The 23,174-nt window shown below is 61.6% G+C and overlaps 1 protein-coding gene across 2 annotated transcripts in view; it reads left to right on the top strand.

Annotated features, from left to right (window-relative positions):
• Window positions 1–21,496, top strand: part of TP73 (tumor protein p73) — an 80,081-nt gene extending 58,585 nt beyond the window's left edge. Inside the window, exons 5-14 of one of the 2 annotated variants that reach the window (XM_055351044.2) lie at window positions 9,261–9,447; window positions 10,566–10,681; window positions 13,950–14,059; window positions 14,463–14,605; window positions 14,964–15,052; window positions 16,156–16,277; window positions 16,817–16,965; window positions 17,733–17,871; window positions 18,269–18,362; window positions 19,553–21,496. In XM_055351044.2, the coding sequence (XP_055207019.1) occupies window positions 9,261–9,447; window positions 10,566–10,681; window positions 13,950–14,059; window positions 14,463–14,605; window positions 14,964–15,052; window positions 16,156–16,277; window positions 16,817–16,965; window positions 17,733–17,871; window positions 18,269–18,362; window positions 19,553–19,885 (1,482 nt within the window). In that variant the 3' untranslated portion in view covers window positions 19,886–21,496. The remainder of the gene's footprint in view (window positions 1–9,260; window positions 9,448–10,565; window positions 10,682–13,949; window positions 14,060–14,462; window positions 14,606–14,963; window positions 15,053–16,155; window positions 16,278–16,816; window positions 16,966–17,732; window positions 17,872–18,268; window positions 18,363–19,552) is intronic. The other variant, XM_055351157.2, reaches the window with a different exon arrangement.
• Window positions 21,497–23,174: the final 1,678 nt, after the last annotated feature.

The following is a 23,174-nucleotide window of genomic DNA, read 5'->3' as shown; positions in this document are numbered from 1 at the left end:
GCAGAGGGCAGAGCCCTAACCTTGCCCTTGCAGCCCGTGTGGTGCCCCACCCCGGCCCCTACAGGTCCCTGGACAGGTCCCCACGAGCAGCCCCTGCCCCCTGCCCCACCCTCTGCTCCCAGCTCTGTGGGGCAGGTCCCTGTGACCCTCAGGGCCCCCAGAGGAACCAATGATAAGGAGGTGCTGACGCCTCAGAGGGACCTGCCTGTCCCTAGGGGAGAAAGCCTTGGACCGAATGGGGTGTGGGGGGAGCCCAGGCTGTACCTTGGCCCCCATGAGCCTTCCACTGCTGTTTGCCAGTGAATCAAACTGGGACTGGGGGTGGAGAGCTGTCCCTGTCTGCTTTCACTGCTTGGTTTTGTTGACAAAGGAAAATCCCTCAAGAACGCTTTATCACTGGAGTGCTCCGAGGCTGGCGAGCCTCACGGGCGAGAAGCCAGGCAGCTGGGCTTGGGGACCGGCCTCTCCTGGTGCCTCCCTGCCCCCTCTGCCTTCACCCCTCCCAGGCCTGGCCTCACTGCCACTAACTCCCGTTGACAACGGGAAAGAGAGGCCCGCAGGGGAGGGCCGTCCCCGGCTTCTCCTGGACCCAGTGCTGACACCAAGATGCGGTCGTAGGTGACCCGGACCTTGGGCTGCGTGGGACTCGGGGCAAGGTGGGGGGCTCAGCTGGGCAGTGAGTTAGTTTTGCTTCCCGGTCTGGTGGGTTTCTGCCACCCCAGGCCAGTGGTCACTTCTGGGATTTTCTGAGATTCCAAAAGTTGAAGCCACGGACCCTGGAGACCCGGACCCTGGAGGCCCAGCCCCTGCCTCTGGGTAGAGAAGGCCCTGAGCGACCTCCAGACCTTCTGTCCCTTTTCCGAGGAGCCTCAGGAAGAGGGGGACAGACAATTCCAGGGTGTCCCGGCTGGAAAGAAAAGCATCTTCTCTGCACTCCAGGCGGACAGCATGAGGCTCAGAGATTACGTGGCGGCTGAGGCTAGTGTCCACAGCCAGGGGTTACGATGGGGCTGCAGAGGCCGTGAGCGGAACAGGGCATTTTAGGGCAGAAAGACCCTTTTGGAGAAGGTAACAGCACTCCAGGCTTCAGTGAGGCAGAAGTCAGAGCCCATGGGGAAACCGCACAGGGGGATTACCTAAAGCCCAGAGCCACCCCAAGGGTTGCAAACCCACCCCTCCCCCAGCCATGCCACTGGAGCGAGGCACCCAGCTCCTTGCACCTGGTGTTGGGGAGACACCACTCTCTGCAGGGGTCAGAGATTCGGAGGCCAAAATTCTCCTTCCCCCAGGCATTTCACTGAAGATTTACAAAGTTTAGCAAAAACCTAGATTCTAGCCAACTGTTACCTTAAAAGCTGAAGAGGGACCACCCCACCATGTCCACAGCTTACTCCCCTCCCTCCGCTGTCCCCGGCCACCTCCAGCTGCTGCCAATTCCAGCCCCCAAGGCTGTCCCAGGAAGCTGTGGCCAGAGACTCCGCGACTGTCCTGTGAGCAGAGGGCACCCACTGACCCTGGGGCACCCTTCCAATCCCCACAGCTGACAAAGCTGGGCCTCAAAAGGCTGGGTTAATCCTGGCTTCTCCTCAAAGCCACCAGTCAGGGTGGGGGTGAGGATGGTGGGGGCTTCCTCCCCAGGAGTCAAGGGGCCCTCTCTGCAGTGAGCAGAGCAAGCCTGTTGCCAGCCTGCTGGGCCCCTTGTGGGACAGCTCCAGGGCCTGGCCCACAGCCCCGCTAGCTAGGTCCTTGCCAGAGGCCGGAGGAGAGGCCAGGCTACTGGCACGGGCCCTCCAGCTGGCGCTGTCAAAAAGCAAGTTGCGGGCAGAGGACCCTGCGGTTGGTCCCGGCCCAGGCCAGAGGCTGAGTGTGGTGCTTTGAACACTCCGTGTCTTCAGAGCGGAGGAGCAGCTGCTGGTGCGCATTCCGGGGCCCTCTGCAAGCCCCAGCTTTTGTCTCTGTGGACCCAGGGCACTGCCCTGCCACCGCCTCTGACCCCAAGGCCCCAGATGGGGTACCTGGGTCCTGGAATAAGAGCAGATGGAGTTCCTCGCCCTGCCTGGGCAGCTCATTCCTTCCCGGGCTTGAGCAGAGTGACAGTGATAGTAGCAGCCACCGGGCACCCGCATGCAGTCTCAGTGAATCAGGACAGCGGCGACCGGGTGGGGACTGGGTCCTGAGCTCCTCACACAGCATCTCGGCAGCAAAGCAGAGGCTGGAGCTGTCCAGGCTGCGCCACCCAATCCCAGCCAGACACAAGGTAGTCTGTGTGAGTCTCAGTCTCTATTGTCCATGGAGACCCATCCCCAGCAGGACCAGGGCAGGTGAGGCCCCTGGCTGTTGTTCCCCTTAACCCTGAGGGGCTTAAGTCCAGCCACGGGGTAAGAAGCCCATGTCCCACCTGACACCTCTGTAGTACCGTCTTCCTGGAACCCAGGGGTGACGCCTCTGCAGTGCCCAGTCTTCCTGGAACCCAGGGGTGACGCCTCTGCAGTGCCCAGTCTTCCTGGAACCCAGGGGTGACGCCTCTGCAGTGCCCAGTCTTCCTGGAACCCAGGGGTGACGCCTCTGCAGTGCCGTCTTCCTGGAACCCAGGGGTGCTTAAGGCGGGTCTCTGCCTAGACCCCGACCCCAGGCCCCAGGACCCAAGTCAAGCCCAGCAGTGACAAAGGGCTGGGAGATGGAGCTTGGGGGTCAGACAGCTCTGGTCTGGGTGCTGGTCCACCCCAGCTTAGCAGGCAGGTTTGGGTCACTAAACGGAGTGACAGTGCCTGACCTCCCAGGGCCAAGGTCAGGTGAGGGCCCCGCGCAGGGCAGGCACCAGTGGGCAGTGGATGTGGCCATGAGGGTGGACCCAGGTGCCCCATTCCCTGGCAGGTGGACAGCACTCACTGTCTCCCCAGGTCTCCACACCAACGGAGGCAGACGCCTTGGGCAAACGCTGCCTGGCAGCCCCCCCCAACACTAGGCCCCTCTTATCCCCTCTGCCTGTGGCCCTTGTCTCCTACTGGACCCCTGGGCCTTCACTGTGCACTGGAGACAAAGCCACCAAGTCTATCCTGGGCTCAGCACATACCTGCTTCCCTCCCCTACCCCAATCATAGCCCAGGATGGAGATCCCTAGAGGCAGCCGTGCATGGGACGAGGACCGAGCAGGCTCCAGCTCCTGTGGTCTGGGTGCACTCAGTGTCTCCCAGGGAGCAGCGCTTCCAGGCCGTGAGAGTCCCCCAAGTGGCTCCTGCTCACCTGTTTAGGACATGGCTCAAGGTCGTGGTGGGGCAGGCTGCCCAGCTCCTCAGGGTTCCCACTTGCCCCTGGCCTGCCCTCCCCAGTGAGCAGTTTCTCGTCCACAGCCTCTGGGGCTCTAGCAGGCCTCCGTCAGGGCTGAGGATCGCTTGGCATCTGCAGAGGATGTTTCTGCCTCTGGTTCATCCTCCATAGAGCTCCTGGCCTGGGAGCCCCGGCTGGCCAGCATGGGGGTGCCAGCAGACACATCTGTCCCCTGCAGCCCCCCAGCCAGGAGCTCTTTCACAGCAGCCTCTTTTCTTGGGCAGCGCTGGGCCTGGCACTGGCTGTGGCCTCACAGGCATTCTGAAGCTCGCTTGGGCCTCTCATCTGCCTCGCCCGTGGGCTGTGGATGTCCTGGTGGGTTAGCCGTCACTGCCTTGACCATGGGACCAAGGTGTTCTGAAACAGGGGCGATTGTCACATGTGTCCTTTCCCCCTCCCCAGGCTAGTGGCTTCCCTGGGGCAGGGAGGGACCAGCCCTGTGACATCCTGCCAGGCCTCCCTGACATCTGTCAGAGCCCAGCCTGTGCTCCCAGCAGCTCTCTGAGGGCGACAGTGACTGTGCACCAGTGAAGGCCACAGCCTCCCACGAAGGGGGCTGTCACCAAGGGGGCCCTGTGGCTGCCACCTGAGGATACCCTTCCTCTCTCAGAAGGAGAAAGGGACCCAGGAGGATCCTAATCCACAGGCTGTTGACCCTGGCTCATGCATGTGTTTTAGGGGGTCCATCTGTGAACCCACGAATTTAATGGCAAGGGTTCTGTGGCTCAGCCCCAGGAGCTTTTCTAGGGAGAGGAAGGGTCCAGGGCCTTGGCAGAGGGTGGGCTCAAAGAGGCCCGTAACCCCAGAGAGGAGAGAGATGCACCCCTAAACACACAGACGCACACACAAGCAAGGAAACTGGATAAAAGTGAGCAATAAAAAAAATCATTTAAAAAATAAAAGCCCCCACTGCAGGCCCCATCTTCCAGAATCTGTTGCAACAGATTCACCCACGCTGGTTAACGGTATTTGCGGTTTGCAAGATGCTACACGTCCCAGGAAAATGACAGACAAGTTATTATCACCTCTCCGCTGTCCTCCTGCCCAAACCTGCCCGTGCCGGGCACCCAGCTGCCGGGGAGCGAGGAGCGGGCACAAGGAAATTAGCAGCCCCGCGCCGCACCCGCCCCTCGCCCACCCCCGCACCAGCCCTGCCAGGCCCAGGGCTCCCAGCCAGGCCGGGCCCATGTTGTACTGGGTCGGGGGAGGAGGGGAAGGAGAGGAGGGTCGGAGAGGAGCCGGCAGCGTGGGGAGGGATGGGCACAGTGGCGTTTGGGCAAACCCTTTCCTGCAAGCAGGACGGTGCACGCACCCTGGGCAGACAAGTCCAGGCGGCTCCGTGTCAACAGCCGAAGATAAATACGATTTTATCAGCTCGGAATCTGTTGAAACACATCCATCTAGCGGTTCTAGGGAAGGAGAAGGCAGGAGGGGGGCGGCGGAGGGGAAGTGTCTCCACGTGACCTTTCCTATAGAATGGCTCCGCCGGAGTCCTCCTCCTCCGGCCCGTTTTCCACAGGGCCAAGCCCAGGCCTGAAGCCTAGAGGCCTGCTGGGGAGACAGGAGGAAGGAGCTGGGGGAGCGCTGGAGCCGTCCTGGGCCCAGCCACCCTCTAGAAGGACCTGGATCTCTCAGGGCTCCCTTCCCTCCTGTGGCCACCTGTGTCACCCACCCCCAGATGCTGCCAGGGCAGGGGACATCACAGACATCCTCCCCGAGGCCACCCAGCTCCGGCCTGGCTGGGCACCTGGGGTCCAGTTAGTGCCAGGGTGAGGTCTGCCAGGCATGTATGCCCCAAAGGCCATGTGAGCACTGCACTGGGGACACCTGTGGGGAGGAGAGCCAGGCCCAGGACCTTGGTGGCCTTACTGGCCAGAGGGGAGGAGAAGTGCTCACATCGCCTGAGGACAGGGGCCTCCTTGCTCTCCACCCTGAGGCCTGGGCCTCCCTTCGCCACTGGCCCAGGTCGAAGACCTGCCTGTTCTAGGCCGCTCCACACTCCAGTCCCAGCCCCCACTTCCCGGGGTGGGTGGTCCGGCCGCCGCCTGCACCGGGTACCAGGGACAGCTCCCGGCGCGCCCAAGCTCCTCCCCGGGGCAGGGCGGGGCATCCACAGTGCTCCCCGCGCCTGGGCCCCCAGGACTTCTTGCAGACGGGAGTCCCTCAGACAGTGCAGAGACGGGAGCACGCACTGGGCCCTGCACCCACTTCGTGTGCCCTGGCCTGGGACGCCCCACCACGCAGCTTCCAGAGCAAGGATCGCCACTTCACCCTGCCCGGAGACCCAGAGGGAGTGGGGCGGGCTCAGCAGGGCGCTGCTGAGAGACCGCTGCCTAGGTCTGCGAAATGGGAGCACGGCTGACCCCGAGGCCCAGGCGGGCGGGAGCTGAGGCTCCGCAGAGGACTATGGCCGGGGGTGCTGGGGCAGGGGCCTAGGGGAAGGGCTGCAGGGGCCAGGCAGGAGCTGTGAAACCCCTCACGCTGTTGAGACTCCATGGGGCTGTCAGGCAGCGAGGGCTGCCGGGGCCTCTGCCTGCAGGCTTGGTTGCACCCAGAGCCTTACTCCATCTGTGTCCAACTGGCTGAGGAGCCCAGGCGGCCTCCCCTCCCCCTGAGTGTCTGGGGCTCCTTGGTGGATCTAATGACCCCCATCTCAGGCCATGGGCTGGGGCACTAGGGTGGAAGAAGCCTCGGGGGACTCAGCCCCAGAAAGGGAACTGTAGGGAAGCGGGGCCTGTGTGGCTCCAGCCCCCCGCAACCAACACCTCACCTGGTGCTGAGAATAACAAGGGCGCAGTAGCCACTAACACCTGCAGGCCACTGTGTTCCCAGGGGACACGCAGTGAGTCAGAGATGCAGGTGGAGAGGCTTGTGCGATGGCTAGAGGCATCCCAGCTGACAAGCACAAAGCCAAAACTGCCACCCACATGGCCGGACCTCAGAGGCCCTTCTCCTTTTGCTGCCCCTGAGACTCTGACCTGAGCCACCCCGGCCGGAGTCTGTTTCAAGGGGGGTCTGCCGCGCCCTCCCTGCTCTGTGGTTTCCCTAGGGGGCGGCTAGGATGGATGGCATTTATTGAGTACCACCTGTGTACCTCCATCTGCTACACGTTACTGAGGAGAGACGAGGGGGACAGAGCCAGGTGCCTGAATTCCAGGGGGCCTGTGTGCTCTGCACACAAGAGGTGCTCCATAAATGCTCAGCAATGGGCAGCTTGCCCTGCAGGCTGCCCTGGCCTCGGAGAAGCCTGGCGACACGGCTGCCGGCCCTGTGTTCCTCTCCCCTGCTCGGGGCACTGGCAGACAAGAGCCTGCCACCACCTGGCCCCTCCTCCTTCTGTCCCCAACCAGCACAGATGGAGACCAGGCGTGGTGTGTAGCTTCAGGCAGGGCCTTTGTCCAAGAGACCAGTGCCTGGACACAGGCCACTGCAAGGTTGGGCCAAGAGCCCTGACTGAGTCTCCTGAGGGTCCGAGTCCCAGAGGGTCTGTGCTGTGAGCTGTTCCCATGTGCCCTGGGGGCAGGGCTACCCGCTTATCCTTCCAAGTGATGCTGTGGGGAGCAAAGGGGGCATTTGTAATGGTGGGGACACTGTACGTCAGTGGTCACCTCCAGGGAAGCCAGACTGACCCCACAACAAGGAGACTGCCGTCCTTCCCGCTGTGCCCAAGCCTGCAGCTCCGACAGTCCAGGGCAGGCACCCGCACAGGGGTGGGCTGCTAGCTCTGCAAGGCTGTTTCTGCTTTTCTTTCTTTTTTTCTCGTTTGTGTGTGTGTGTGTGTGTGTGTGTGTGTGTGTGTGTGTGTGTGAGACGGATTCTCACTTTGTCACCCAGGCTGGAGTGCAATGGCGCGATCTCGGCTCACTGCAACCTCCACCTCCCGAGTTCAAGCGATTCTCCTGCCTCAGCTTCCTGAGTAGCTGGGACTACAGGCGCCCGCCACCTTGCCTGGCTAATATTTGTATTTTTGGTAGAGACAGGGTTTCACCGTATTGGCCAGGCTGGTCGAACTCCTGACCTCAGCTGCCCGCCTTGGCCTCCCAAAGTGCTGGGATTACAGGCGTGAGCCACCGCCCTCAGCCCGTTTCCTGCTTTTCTAAACAGCGCTCAGCCTCCCCTGCAGGGCTGTGCATGATGGTTCCTTCCTGTGTTTTAAACAGGACTGGGGATGGGCGGCTTCCTGCCTAAGGCCCTGTGCCCAAGGTGGGGGTCACAGGCAGGGGCAGTGGAGCCACTCTGGCTTCAGGGGCTCCAGATGGACGGAGGACCTAGGAGGGGCCAGCTCTTTGGTATCCAATTCCCATCCTGAGGAGGCCACTGAAGGACCCCCTTCCACTTGTCCCTCCAGCCCTCTCACACCCATGGCAGGGACAGACCAGCGTTCCTGGCTGGGTCTCATTCGGGGAGCCCAAGTAGCTCACCAGAGAGGGGACCGCTCCCACTGCGCAGGAACAAGGGCGCTCAGGGTGCCGGGGACCCAGGCCCCACCCGCCATGGCTCGCAGCCTCCGTCAGCTCCATCTCCCCGTCTCTTTCCTTTTTCCTTCCTCACTTTTCGCGTGCCTGCACCCACCAAGGACCTATGTGGCTCCTGAGAGCCCCTCATGTCCCTTGATGGCCAGAGAGGCAGTGCTGGTGGCCAGTGGGGGTCAGGGGGTCAGCGCCCCCTAACTTCCTTGGCAAAGGGAAGACTCCACCTGCAGCTTCCCTGGTTCTGCCAGTAGCTCCCTGTCTCTGACCTCAGTTTCCCCAACTGTTCCATGGCGGAGTGAGATGGGACATTCTCCAGGGCACTTGCAGCTGCAGTGACTTGTGATTCTGAGTCATCGGGGGCTGGTGAGGGGCACAGAGGGCATGGGGTGGCAGCAGAAGTCATTCTCTGAGCCTGAGACCGGGGATCATTCCTGATGGCCCTGTGGGGAGAGGGCATGGCTCCCCCCAGCAGGTGTCCAGGAGCCAGACGCTTGGGAAATCAGCCAGCTTGGAAGTGAGTGGACGCCCCTGCAGCGGCCTCAGTGGGGTCACTTTTAGAACTCATGAGAGCCGGCCTGGGTCCTCAGATGGGCAGCCGGGCCCTGTGAGGCGAAGATGCTGGAGGCCTCTGCAGGGGCTGGATCAGGAAGGGTGTCATCCAGTCCTCCTGCAGCAGGGCCCATGCCAGCTCCAGACAGACCTATTAGCTCCTCGAGTCCCAAGCTGGGGATACTGGGGCTGTGAGCCCAGAGGGGCCCCCAGAGTGGCCAAGACCAAGCCACACAGCTCAGCTGCTCAGACTTGGTGGCCCCAGCAGGAGAGGGTGGCAGAGTCACCAGGGCTGCTTAGGCCGTGAGAGGCCTTCACACCAACCCAGAGAGCTCTCTATGGAAGCTTGAATGCATAGTGGGCAACCAGCCCATCACACATTAACCACTTGCTCTGTGCAAATGCCAGAGAAGCCTAGCTCTGGTCTTAAAAACAGATTCAATGCTGCAAACCCACCTCTTCAAAGCACTGCAAACCCACCTCTTCAAAGCACTGCAAACCCACCTCTTCAAAATGCTGCAGTCAGGGACATGGCTTCCGCAGGCCTGGCTCCCAGCCCCCGTCCCCGCCCTCACTCTCCAGCAGCCCCTTCTTGCTCTCCGGGCCTTTCTTGTCCCCATCCATAAACCTAAAGCCTCTCTGCCTGACTGCCACGGGCACTCACACCCCTGCTGTCATGGAGCCCAAATGACCCGATGGCTGTGGAGTGGGTGCCAGGGCAGCTGTGCCTGGATTCATGCCTCAAAGGACAGACACCTGGAGGGATTCAGCAGAGGGGCTGCTCGGGGCCGTCTTATCTGGGGGTTGTGGAAGGGGCGCCCATGGGGAGGATGTGGCTCCCAATGGGGGGTGGCCTGGACAGGGGTGCAGTTGGGACCACTGGTCTCACCCACTCCCTCTCCCCCACTCCAGTACTCCCCGCTCTTGAAGAAACTCTACTGCCAGATCGCCAAGACATGCCCCATCCAGATCAAGGTGTCCACCCCGCCACCCCCAGGCACCGCCATCCGGGCCATGCCTGTTTACAAGAAGGCGGAGCACGTGACCGACGTCGTGAAACGCTGCCCCAACCACGAGCTCGGGAGGGACTTCAACGAAGGTGAGGGCCCCCAGCTCCTCTGCCCACGGTGGCACTTTGCCCAGCATCCCGGACAGCACAGCCAGGGGCTGCCTAACTGGGAGAGAGTGGGGCTGACAGCATGGGCTTAGCCATTCCCCTGGGGAGGGCTTTCAGTGCCTCCACCAGCCCCCATTTTCCCAGTTCTGAGTGGGACCTGGGGGGGCCCATGCTCCTGGGCAGGGGCAAGTGGTCTGGGCAGAGTCTGAGGGGCAGCGGCCTTCTGGGGCCCCAGAGATCCTATGAGTCATAGCCCCTCTCTCCAGTGTGCCTGGCAGGGCCTACGGGCTACCCCAAGGATTAGCAGGAGAATCAGGAGGCAGAGCCACTGGGCAGGCACCCCCAGAGCACAAGGGCTGCCAGCTGGCCTGAGCCTCACCTGGAATCCCACAGGACTGGGCCTGGTGGTCTCAGTTCTGCTGCGATGCACCTGGCACAGTGCTGGGCGCCTCTCTGCACCTGGCACAGGGGTGGGCACCTCTCTGCACCTGGCATAGGGCTGGGCACCTCTCTTCACCTGGCATAGGGCTGGGCACCCCTCTGCATGTGACACAGAGGTGGGCACCTGGCATGGGGCTGGGCACCTCTCTGCACCTGGCATGGGGCTGGGCACCTCTTTGCACCTGGCACAGGGTGGGCACCTCTGCACCTGGCACAGGAGCACCTCTCTGCACCTGGCATGGGGCTGGACACCTCTCTGTGCCTGGCACAGGGCTGGGCACCTCTGCATCTGGCATGGGGCTGGGCATCTCTGCACCTGACACTGGGGTGGGCACCTCTCTGCACCTGGCATGCAGCTGGGCACCTCTCTGCACCTGGCACAGAGCTGGGCACCTCTCTGCACCTAACAGGGGTGGGCACTTCTGCAGCTGGCACAGGGCTGGGCACCTCTCTGTGCCTGGCATGGGGCCAGCACCTCTCTGCACCTGACATGGGGCTGGGCACTTCTTTGAACCTGGCATGGGGCTGGGTACCTCTCTGCACCTGACATGGGGCTGGGCACCTCTTTGAACCCAGCACAGGGCTGGGCACCTCTCTGCACCTAGCACAGCGGGGGGCACCTCTATGCACCTCTCTGAAGTGTCGACCCCTCCCGGCAGGACAGTCTGCTCCAGCCAGCCACCTCATCCGCGTGGAAGGCAATAATCTCTCGCAGTATGTGGATGACCCTGTCACCGGCAGGCAGAGCGTCGTGGTGCCCTATGAGCCACCACAGGTAGGCCAGGAGCCAGGCTGTGCCCAGGGCACTGCAGTCAACTGTACGGGCAGGGGGAGGGGTCCCCTGAGGCAGCCCCTGTCCCTCCTCAGCTGGCTGATCTGCCTGTCCCGTCGGCGTCTGTCCAGGGCTCCCTGCTCTGTGATAAGTCTGTGTCGGCGGCTCCTTCCTCACCCACACCCGCCCCACCGTGCACACTGCTGCTCTGTCCCCGCATCTGCCTCGGGCACTCTCGGGGCCTCAGTGTGCCCAGCTCCATAGTGGGGAGTGGGTCTTCAGCCTTGCCCTCTGTTGGTGCCCAACACTGGTTCCGGCCTGGGGCTCCCAGACACAGGGATTTGGGAGATGGGGAGGTCCCCGCCCATTTAGACCCTGGATTGGCTGGGGCAGAACCAAACCAGCAACAGCGCCTGAAGGGGTGGCAAATTCTACAAAGGGGGTTGAGGGATGGTGGAAAGACTCCTAGGCCAGGCCAGGGGCCCAGGAGAGGTGGCCTGCAGGAGGCTGAGGCTGGTTAGCAGGGTGGAGAGCCGGGAGGCCCCGCTGGGTACCACGTGGGTGGGGGGTGCAGGGGACTGGGGGGCATATAGGCTGGAGGGGAGGGGACATGGAGAGGCTGGGGGCTTTGACCTTTGGCCCAAAGGCAGCATAAGTTTCTGGGACACCATTCTGGAGCTGATGTGGGGCCCAACTGGTGTGAAAGGCTGGGGTAGGGGGAAACAGAGGGTTTGAAGTTACTGCAGGATGGTGGGGCAGGGGCAGAACAGGAGGTGAGGAGTGGGTACCAGGCCCCGAGGGGAAGGCAGGCAATGGCAGGCCTCTGCCTTCCCTGTACCTGGTTCTGAGACGAGGCTCCATGCTGTACCCAGCCCCAGCCTCCCCCACCAGGTCCCCATCCCTGTACCAGGCCCCCAGGACACCGCAGACTCCTGTACCCAGTCTCCAGGTCCTCCACAAGCCTCTACCCTGTACCCAGGCCCCCTTCGACGTCCCCATCCCACCATCCTCTAAGAGCAGCCCCTTATGTCAGCAGAACCAGGGCCCGGGAGGGCTCCCTGAAACCCATGTCCCACCCTCACCTGCCTCGGCCTGCCAGGAAGGCAGAGCTCTCTCGCCCCCTGGTGGCTGCCGTGTGACAGCAGTTCTGAGAAAGGCCAAGATTTTCCCAAACCCCTAATAGCTTTTGTATTTGTCCCCAGGGTGACATGAAAACTGCCCACATTGTGGTCTGGGGACACTCATTGATCAACAGTTTTGGTTCATGGCTGGGCGCAGTGGCTCACGCCTGTAATCCAAGCACTTTGGGAGGCCAAGGCGGGTGGATCACTTGAGGTTAGGAGTTCAAGACCAGCCTGGCCCACAGGGCGAAACCCTGTCTGTACTAAAAACACAAAAGTTAGCCGAGCCTGGTGGCGCATGCCTGTAATTCCAGCTACTCGGGAGGCTGAGGCAAGAGAATCGCTTGAACCCGGGAGGCAGAGGTTGCAGTGAGCCAAGATTGCGCCATTGCACTCCAGCCTGGGGGACAGAGAGAGACTCCGTCTCAAAAAAAAAAAAAAAGAGTTTTGGTTCATGTCTCAGCTGTACTGCAAAATCCCTGGGAAACAGGAGTGTGCTGGGGGTGGGTTCGCTGAGGACAGCTCTGGTTCCTCTTTCTGCCCAGGTGAGCCCGCAGCATGCAACACACACATAGGGCCACAAAATCTGTGCAGGCACACTCACACCCAGCATCTGGGCTTGACCTCCAGCCTGTGTCAGGGGAAAAGGTTGGGGCAAACAGACCACAGGACTCTGTGCTTCTCTGAGAGCAGAGACCAGGTCTGAGCCCTCCCAGAACCCAGAACCAGCCCAGTGCTTGGGGTTCAGTGATCTTCATGAATGGGTGGCTGGATGGGGTGAGTGGGTGGATGGGTGGATGGATGGGGGTGGGTGGGGTGGATGGATGGATGGATGGGTAGGTAGGTGGGTGGATGGATGGATGGATGGATAAATGGGGTGGGTGGGTGAGTGGATGAATGGATGGAGTGGTGAATGGGTGAATGGATGGGTGGGTGGACGGATGGATGAATAGGGTGGGCGGATGGATGGATGGGGTGGGTGGGTGGGTGAATGGATGGTTGGGTAGAGGGATGTTGAATGGATGGGTGGGTAGAGGGATGGGTAGATGGGGTGGGTGGATGGATGGACTGATATTGTTGAATGGATGAGTGGGTGGATGGATGTTTGGATGGATGGACAGATAATGGGGGGAGTGGATGGATGGATGGATGGGGTGGGTGTTGGGGGTGGATGTGGGGGTGGGTGAGTGGATGGATGGAGTGGGTGGGTGGATGGATGGATGGATGGATGGACTGATATTGAATGGATGGGTGGGTGAATGGATGGTTGGATGGATGGACAGATAATGGGGGGAGTGGATGAATGGATGGATGGATGGATGGATGGGTGGATGGATGGAGTGGGTGGGTGGATGGGTGGATGGATGGGGTGGATGTGTGGGTGGATGGATGGATGGATGGATGGATGGATGGATGGAGTGGGTGAGTGGGTGGGTGGGTGGATGGATGGATGGATTTATTGATATTGAATGGATGGGTGGGTGGATGGACGGTTGGATGGATAGATAATAAATGGGGGGAGTGGATGGATGGATGGATGGATGGATGAGGTGGGTGTGGGGGGTGGATGTGTAGGTGGGTGGGGGGGTGGATGTGTGGGTGGGTGGGGGGGTGGATGGATGGAGTGGGTGGATGGGTGGATGGATGAATGGATGGATTGATATTGAATGGATAGGTGGGTGGATAGATGGGTAGATAATAAATGGGGGAGTGGATGGGGTGGGTGGATGGATGGATGGATGGATGGGGTGGGTGTTGGGGGTGGACGTGTGGGTGGATGGATGGATGGATGGATTGATATTGAATGGATGGGTAGGTGGATGGATGGGTAGATAATAAATGGAGGAGTGGATGGATGGATGGATAGACGGGTGGGTGGATGGATGGGGTGGGTGGATGGATGGGGTTGGTGGATGGATGGATGGATGGATGGATGAATAGATAGATGGGTTCGGTGGATGGATGGATGGATGGGGTGGGTTGGTGGATGGATGAATGAGTGGACAGATATACAAATGGCAACAACTATAGAGCAGGGCATCCCCCTGCCTACCTGGAGCCAGGACCAGACATGGAGCTGGGGGCTGCCACCTTAGTGGATTGGGGCTGCGTGCTGATGCTAGCCCCTCTCCCTGCTCCCCCATGTGCAGGTGGGGACGGAATTCACCACCATCCTGTACAACTTCATGTGTAACAGCAGCTGTGTAGGGGGCATGAACCGGCGGCCCATCCTCATCATCATCACCCTGGAGACGCGGGAGTGAGTCCCGGGCACACGGGGTGGAGGTGGGACAGGGCTGGGCAGGCACGGCCGGGGGAGAAGGGGAGCTGTCATGGAGACCTGCAGGCCAAGGCCAGCTTGGGGAAGAGACTTTGGGGTGTGCTGCTGGAGGAAGGAACCGCCCCCTGGCCTGCAGGGCCTGCCTGGGCACAAGCTGGGCCTCCGGAGGGAGGTGGGAGTCCCCGGCGAGGTCTCAGGGCAGCCTCGCAGCTTTGAGCCTCTGACTCCCTCTAGCGGGAACGCTCGCTGCCGGCACTGGGTGCTCTGTGGTGACCGAGGGCTCACAAGGCCGGTCCTGCAGGGTCCAAGGTGGGTGGGGAAGGTGGGCAGGTTGAGGGTGGGCAGGGTTGAGCTCACAATTCTGGCTGTGCCCACCCGACAGTGGGCAGGTGCTGGGCCGCCGGTCCTTTGAGGGCCGCATCTGCGCCTGTCCTGGCCGCGACCGAAAAGCCGATGAGGACCACTACCGGGAGCAGCAGGCCCTGAACGAGAGCTCCGCCAAGAACGGGGCTGCCAGCAAGCGTGGTGAGCGGCCGGCCGGGGGAACTGGACGCGTGTGGGAGGGGAAGGGGACACATTGGCAGGACACAATGTGAGCCCGCGTCCCAGGGACAGGGCCAGCCCCTGAACGGCCCCCCACGCCCAGACTCCTCCCTGACGGAGCCTGAGAGCAGCCCCCATATAAGTCGCTTGTCCTGGGCCAAGGGCACCTCAGAGGCCTGGGTGGCACCGCAGGTTTGCCCGTCCCTGTGGGTTGCTCACCACCGGACCCACCTGGAGAATCAGTTGGCCCCAAGGGTGGGGCAGGTCTCCCTCCTCCCGGAAGGAGGCCTCACCCTCTGGTCCTGCCTGCTCACCCCGCCCGCCCTGCCTGGCCTTCCAGCCTTCAAGCAGAGCCCCCCTGCCGTCCCCGCCCTTGGCGCCGGCGTGAAGAAGCGGCGGCATGGAGACGAGGACACGTACTACCTGCAGGTGAGTGTGTGTTCCTGCACGGCGGCCGGGAGACCTGCCTCGCCTCTGTCGTCTGCTGAGCCCAGGCTGGGCCATGGGGAGGGACTCTAGAGACCATGGTGGAGGGGGCGGGAGGAGCCCAGCCCTGTGTGAGAGGGTCCAGAGGGCAGAACCTGCTTGCAAGAGCCAGACCAGCAGGACCCAACTGCAGGGCATTCCTGAGAGCCCCTCAGTCCCCAAAACCCAGCGTCATGCCATTTACAATGAAGCCATGTGTACATAGCACAGGTGGGGTGGTGTGGAGTGCCACCAGGGTAGAAGTTCAGCAAGAATCCAGGACCCTAACGTTGGCCAGGACCCGTGGCCGCGGCCGGCTCCCATGAGTGTGCCTCTCACATGTGGCCTCCAACAGGTGAATTAAATCGGCACAGGCTTGGCTGGGAGTCATCTTCCATGATATGAACTTTCTGTTTTTTGAGCTCCAGAATGAGCCCCAGTTGGGGGCAGTGGCTCATGCCTGTAATCCCGGCATTTTGGGAGGCTGAGGCGGGTGGATCACTTGAGCCCAGGAGTTTGAGACCAAAGTGGGCAACATGGTGAGAACCCATCTCTACAAAAATTAGCTGGGCGTGGTGGTGGCGTGCAGCTGCAGTCCCAGCTACTCAGAAGACTGAGGCAGGAGGATCACCTGAGGGCAGGAGGATCACCTGAGCCCAGGAGTCCAAGGCTGCAGCGAGCTATGATGATGCCACTGCACTCTAGCCTAGGCGACAGAGCAAGACTCTGTCAAAAGAGAGAGAGAGAGACAGAGAGACAGAGAGACAGACTTGGTTTTTAAAAACCCAGTATCTGTTGGTGGGGGAGGAAGAGGGAGGCTTGGGGGCCACAAGGAGCAGGCATGGTTCTTGGGGACAGGAGACCCCTCCACTGAGTCAGGGGCTCTGGTTAGACCTGCTTCTTGGGAAGAGGAAAGAAGATCAGGGGATCCTGAGCCTCTGGGGTGCTGGGGAACCCCCAGAAAGGACAGATGCTTTGCCAAGCCCAGGTCCTCCTGAGGCTGCGGCCACCCCCCTCCCATGGGGGTCTGGGGCATGTGGGCAGAGCATCTGCTCCTCTGTGCTCAGGTGCGAGGCCGGGAGAACTTTGAGATCCTGATGAAGCTGAAAGAGAGCCTGGAGCTGATGGAGTTGGTGCCGCAGCCACTGGTGGACTCCTATCGGCAGCAGCAGCAGCTCCTACAGAGGCCGTGAGTCAACCCTAGCCCACCATCAGTGTGGGGAAGGAGGACATGGCTTAACCCCCCAGGAGAAGGCCAGGAGGACCAGAAACCCCTCCAGAAGGCATCATCTGCCAGGGACAGGCAGCAGGGCCCACCCCACATCTCCTCCTCCAGGAAGCCTTCTAGCACTTGGGGCTGCCCTGGGACCCCGGGTCACGGCCCTTGCTATGCCACTGCCACTGAGGGATCTTGTAAATGTCTGCTGAGTGGAAAGGCCAGGACGGGTGGCCAGAGTGACCATGACCCACCAAGACCAGAGTCCAATGCCAGTGGCACAGGTCATCCCCCTGCCTCCCGGCCCCGCCTTGGCCAGTGTCCTTCTCAGGCGCAGGCCCGGTGGCCGTGCATGGCCATGGTTGGGGACAGGGAGGCTGGGGGAGGATGAAGCCACTCTCTGACATCAGAGGTTCCACCCATTCGCAGCATGGGGGCATCACGGGCATGGGTGGTCGGTGGGCACGAGGCTGCCTTGCTTCCCACCCATGCGAGCCGTTGCTTCTGAGCAGGAGTCACCTACAGCCCCCGTCCTACGGGCCGGTCCTCTCGCCCATGAACAAGGTGCACGGGGGCATGAACAAGCTGCCCTCCGTCAACCAGCTGGTGGGCCAGCCTCCCCCGCACAGTTCGGCAGCTACACCCAACCTGGGGCCCGTGGGTGAGTCCCTTGGGCAGTGCGGGCCCACGGGCAGGGCGGGGAGGCCCACTGGGGGCGCCTGGCTCAGGACACACCACCCAGCTCGGGACCCAGGGCAGGTGTCTCTGTGGCTGGCTCCTTCCAGCGGTTCCACCCTCTGGGCAGGAGGCGCAGCCACGGACAGCCCTCTCTGCCCACTCCTGGCTGTGGGAGGTGGAGGGGGGCGTGGTTAAGAGCGTGGAACCCACATGCATGCACTGCCTCTTGGCAGGCAAGGGAGCTTGGGGAAGGCTCTTAACATTACACAGCCTGTTTCCCCATCAGCAAATGGCCACAGAAGTACCAGGCTCACTCCTTGTGAGGATTAAATGGTGCAAGACCTCATCAGGGGCCCCAGCACAAGCCGGGGGCTCCATTGGATAGAGTTTGGGCCCCCTTCCCCTGGAAGGCCCTCATGTGGGCAGGACCAAGCATGTTCCCAGTGCTGCGAGCAAGCACCCCCAGGTGTTTCCTGAGGCCCTGGGATGTGGCCAGCACTCCAGTGCCAGCTGCGATTGCCCTTACAACCCAGTGCCCCATATGCACAGTCACCCCTGTCCCTACTAGGCGGGGCGAGGAGACAGGGCCCCAGGTGTTCAGCCCTTGCTCAAGCCTCCAGCTGGCAGGGGTGATGCCCAGCGTCACATCGCCAGGCCTTGGGATGGCTCCCTGGTGTCCAGAGGTGTCTGGAGCCTGCACCTGGATGCCCAGCCTGGCTGCCCTGATGGCCCCACCTGCCTCTCACCCAGGCCCTGGGATGCTCAACAACCATGGCCATGCAGTGCCAGCCAACGGCGAGATGAGCAGCAGCCACAGCACCCAGTCCATGGTCTCGGGGTCCCACTGCACTCCGCCACCCCCCTACCACGCCGACCCCAGCCTCGTCAGGTGCGTGGGCTGCCGAGGGCCTGAGCATGTGCTGTCACCCTGTCTGTTCACCTCTGTCCTTCTGGCCATGTCAGCTGCCCTGCCCCACCCTGTGTGCTCACCACTCGCAATCCTGGATCAGACAGGCGGGACGGGACAGTCAGGGCAGAAGCATCTGCAGATGCTGGGGAAATGGTCCACTTAGAGGAAAAGCACAAAAAGCCGGGGTCCTCCACTGACCTGTCCCCAGCTGAGCACGCCCCCTCCCCGAGGGATGCCGTGGCCACCTGTGGGCTGGAGCCACCCTTCGGAGACAGTGGCAGTCTCCGCCCCAGCCAGGCCACTCTCAGAGACGGGGGCTCGCGCAGCCCTGTGCTCGGAAGCTAATGCTGCTTCCTTTCTCAAATTCTCTCTGCAGTTTTTTAACAGGATTGGGGTGTCCAAACTGCATCGAGTATTTCACCTCCCAAGGGTTACAGAGCATTTACCACCTGCAGAACCTGACCATCGAGGTAACGCCCGGGTGGCCCCCGCTCTGCAGAGGCAGTAGCTGGAGGGGCCCCTGTCCGGAGGGCAAAGAGCCTTCTCTTCCTTGCTCTCGTGGCTGGGAAACTTGGAAACCCTTTCCCACGGGCAAGCAGATGCGATGATTTGACTCTCGAGAGCTTAGGCAGGTGCAGCCAGGCACGCGGCTGGTGGCGCGGGACACAGGCCCAAGGCCTCCGGATGCTGAACTGGTCATTTGAGCCTTTTTGGACTCCCAGCAGCCAGTGTGCCTTTGATTTTAGGGGATGGGCTGTTTCCAAGGCACAAAGAACAGAAGAATGTAAGGCCCCGAGGGAGTCAGTCCAGTTCAGTGCCATTTACAGAGAGGTCAGCGCCATTTACACAGACAGGAAAGGGGACCTAGGGAAGGCAAGCACCTGGCCCGAGGCCACACAGCTCTTGGCACCCATGGCAGCTGACTGCAGGCACCATGATTAAACAGCCACGGCTTGTCTTTGGGTTACAGTCTAGTGGAGTACAAAGCCTGCTGGTAGCCTAGGACGGTGTGAACCACAGGGCACTGTCAGTCAAGGAAGAGCAAGCCCTCTGGTGGGAACCTGCCCCCCAGCCACTGCCACGGCCCAGGTCCAAGGCCCGTCCCAGACCATCCCCAGCCTGGGGCTGCAGACAGAGATGAGGGTCAGTGCGAGCTGGGGCCAGCTGCTCAGCCTAACTGTCCCTCGTGCAGAGAGTGGCCGCGTCTGTGTCCACTAACCGCCCTCCCCGCAACCTGTCCCCAGTGACCCACGCTGAGCCAGCTCCAGGTCACGTTAACCCTCGCCTCCCCTGAGTGATGTGTGTGCTTGGTGTGGTGCCCAGAGGGTGTTGGGAGCTCAGGGATGCGCTGGGGGTCCGCTCCCGGGGGCAGGGACATGGAGACCAAGGAGGGCCCTGCCCTGAGGCTGGGAGGCAGTTCCTCCCCAGGGCCAGGTAGGTGCTCAGGGGGCTCCATGTCTAACACTCCCAGGTCAGGGCCCAGGCCCCGCACAGGCCAGGAGTGACCCTGGTGGGCTCTCCCCCTCCCCCGTCTCCTGCCTACTCTGGTTGGGGGTGTAGGGGCCAGGGTGTGGTGTGGCCGGACCTCCAGGCCCAGGGCGGCCCCCCCTGCTCTCCCTGCCCCACTGCCCCCTGCCCCTAATGCGCCGGCCTCTCGCAGGACCTGGGGGCCCTGAAGATCCCCGAGCAGTACCGCATGACCATCTGGCGGGGCCTGCAGGACCTGAAGCAGGGCCACGACTACAGCACCGCGCAGCAGCTGCTCCGCTCCAGCAACGCGGCCACCATCTCCATCGGCGGCTCAGGGGAACTGCAGCGCCAGCGGGTCATGGAGGCCGTGCACTTCCGCGTGCGCCACACCATCACCATCCCCAACCGCGGCGGCCCAGGCGGCGGCCCTGACGAGTGGGCGGACTTCGGCTTCGACCTGCCCGACTGCAAGGCCCGCAAGCAGCCCATCAAGGAGGAGTTCACGGAGGCCGAGATCCACTGAGGGCCTCGCCTGGCCGCAGCCTGCGCCACCGCCCAGAGACCCAAGCCGCCTCCCCTCTCCTTCCTGTGTGTCCAAAACTGCCTCAGGAGGCAGGACCTCCAGGCTGTGCCCGGGGAAAGGCAAGGTCCGGCCCATCCCCAGGCACCTCACCGGCCCCAGGAGAGGCCCAGCCACCGAAGCCGCCTGTGGACAGCCTGAGTCACCTGCAGAACCTTCTGGAGCTGCCCTAGCGCTGGGCTTGTGGGGCGGGGGCTGGCCCACTCTCAGCCCTGCCACTGCCCCGGCGTGCTCCATGGCAGGCGTGGGTGGGGACCGCAGCGTCGGCTCCGACCTCCAGGCTTCATCCTAGAGACTGTCATCTCCCGACCAGGCGAGGTCCTTCCAAAGGAAAGGATCCTCTTTGCTGATGGACTGCCAAAAAGTATTTTGTGACATCTTTTGGTTCTGGATAGTAGTGAGCAGCCAAGTGACTGTGTCTGAAACACCAGTGTATTTTCAGGGAATGTCCCTAACTGCGTCTTGCCCATGCCGGGGGCTGGGGACTCTCTCTGCTGGACTTGGGACTGGCCTCTGCCCCCAGCACGCTGTATTCTGCAGGACCGCCTCCTTCCTGCCCCTAACAACAAACACAGTGTTGCTGAAATTGGAGAAAACTGGGGAGGGCGCAACCCCTCCCAGGCGCAGGGAAGCATCTGGTACCGCCTCAGCCAGTGCCCCTCAGCCTGGCCACAGTCGCCTCTCCTCGGGGACCCCTCAGCAGAAAGGGACAGCCTGTCCTTAGAGGACTGGAAATTGTCAATATTTGATAAAATGATACCCTTTTCTACATGGTGGGTCAGGTTTTTTTTTTTTTTTTTTTTAACTTTCTTTCTCAGCATTCTCTTTGGAGTTCAACCTAGCGCCCGTGAGCCAGGCTGAGGAAGCTGAGTGAGAAGCCAGGTGGGCAGGACTTGTTCCCAGGAAGGCCGGGTGGGGAGGAAGCCTAGAGAGAACCCCAGGAAGGGCAAATCCAGGCAAATCCACAGGAGTGCTCTGCCATGGGAGCAGTTCCTCCCTTGCCACGGCCACCTTCTCTAGCACTGCAAGGTCCAGAGGGCATTGCTTTCCTTTCTAGGCGGCGGCAGTCAGGGAACAGACTGAGGTAGGTGTGGGGGGCTCTAGGCCTTCGTGGAGCACCCCAGGGAGTTAGTAGGCCCCGGGAGACAGAGTCTGCACAGGCCCTTTCTGGGGCCTCCTCCATCCACGAGGAGCAGCCTGAGCCTTGGTGGCCGAACCTTGACCGTCCCGGAGCACAGCTTCAGGGCAGGGAACCGGAGCCCCTGGGGGGCCTCACGGGTGTGACGAGGCCCTTCATTGCGGGCAGGTGGGCCAGTGGGAGCCCTCACCCACGCAAGCCGAGACACCACCCAGAGTGCAGGCTGCCTGGCCCCTTCTGGCACGGCCAGCTCCACACCCCGTGCCTAGGGTATGTGTGGTCCTAAGGGCTAGGAGCTTCCCCCACTAACATCTCCCAGAAAAAGCAGTTAAGCCCCCCAGGGCACAGCAAGGTTAGACACAGCCCCCATCCCCAGATCAGGACTCCATCTTGCTAAGTGGCATCACCGTCACCAGCCTCCCCTTATTTAAAAGCAGCGACTGGTGTTGCCGCAGGTACCCGGTCTACGAAGACGCAGGCGTCCCTCTCCCACCGTCCACCTCCCCGGGGGCCGCTGACAACACAGTCACCTGGGTGCACGCTTGTGGGGGCAGCAGGAACAGGGCTGTCGGCTCTCAGGGGATCTGGCTGCAGCTAGGGCGAGGGCCTGGCCCTTCCTTCCAGCTCCTTCCAGCTGAAGGGCAGGAAGCTCTGGCCGCTTAGCTTCTAGGGTTCCATCTCCCTAGAAAGGTGCCCACGCCCAGGGCATCAGTCAGTAGCGGCAGCAGCAGCAGACTCGGGGCTTTCCCAGGGTGGCGCAGCCACCCCAGCTGCATGTCACCTCAGCTCTCCATCTTATTGCCATTTCGTAGATGAGGAAGCTGAGGCCAGAAAGGCTAAGACCCATGCCCCAGGCACCACACCCATCTCTTGGGGGCTGGGCACCTGCTACCCGAGGCCACCTCCTGAAGCCCCCACTCTGCCCCCATGTTCCACTTCAGGAGCCGCAGGGGCCCATCCCGACACCCGGGGTTCCTCAGCCCAGCGCAGATGCGCTTCAATTCCAGAGGGCTTGTTGATTTGTTTCTTAGGTACGTTACCTGTCCACCCTGAGTCCAGTGAGGCTGTCCCAAGAGCCCCTGTAGTGTGCTCCTGGGAAGGGCTGGGGGGGCTGGGGGGGCTGGGAGAGGCCCAGGGGCAGCTGTCACTGGAACCCCAGCCAGATGTCCAAGGAAGCCGGCCAGAACACGGAGCAGCCAGATGGCCCCAGCTGCACCTGTCCAGGGAGCCCATGCAGCCTCCTTGCACTGGAGAAGCAGCTGTGAAAGTAAACAGAGTTGAGACTTCGCCGTAGTCAGGAGAAAATGCAAATTCCCAGGAACAAGAATCCTTTAAGCGATATGTTTTTATAAAACTAAACAAATCAACAAATAAATCTTGAAGGCGGATGGTTTTCCCAGCAGTGCAGGGGTGGGAGGGAGGCCGCTGGCACTCCTGGGGCCAAGGGGCACAGGCAGTGGTCCTGAGTCTGCTCAGAGAGGCAAGGCAGAAGGAGCTCGCCAGGCAGGTCAGCTCACATCTGTCCAAGTCGCTGTGGTCAGAAACAGCGACTCTCCCCCATTCCCCCAGGGTTCCCACCAGGCCTGGGCTGCTGGGAAGCCCTTGCTGTACCCAGGAGCCCGACCCGCAGTATCCTGGCACAGAGCCACTTGTCACTCAGAACTGTCAGTGTCTCCAACGCACAAACATCCACTCCTCTGTTACCAGTTAAAGCACTTTAATGCTTTAAGATGAAAAGGAAATCCCATCCGTGTTTTTCGTGTAAGATCGTGCTTCTCCGAGCAGTATTAATGGACGCCCTCCAATGACATAACAACTGTTTTTGGTAATGTAATCTTGGGAAAATGTGTTATTTTTTTAGCTGTGTTTCAGTGGGGATTTTTGTTTTTGTAACATAATAAAGTGTATGTTCCAATGACCGGTTCTCATGACTCAACCTAAATCTCCAAAGGGCTCAGACAAACAGGGCGGCTCCTCACAGGCAGGAAGCCCGTGGCCTCTGTGGCCGGCCCTGGCACCCCACTTGAGTTTCTCCGTGTCGTGAGTCTGATGGGTCCCTGGGGTGTCCCTCTGCCCTGTGCCTCGGAGGACCTG

The sequence above is a fragment of the Gorilla gorilla genome, chromosome 1 (assembly GCF_029281585.2).
Source record: "Gorilla gorilla gorilla isolate KB3781 chromosome 1, NHGRI_mGorGor1-v2.1_pri, whole genome shotgun sequence".
Lineage (NCBI taxonomy): Eukaryota > Metazoa > Chordata > Mammalia > Primates > Hominidae > Gorilla > Gorilla gorilla.
Note: the sequence above shows the minus strand (reverse complement) of the source record. Positions and strands in the feature narration are given on the sequence as shown.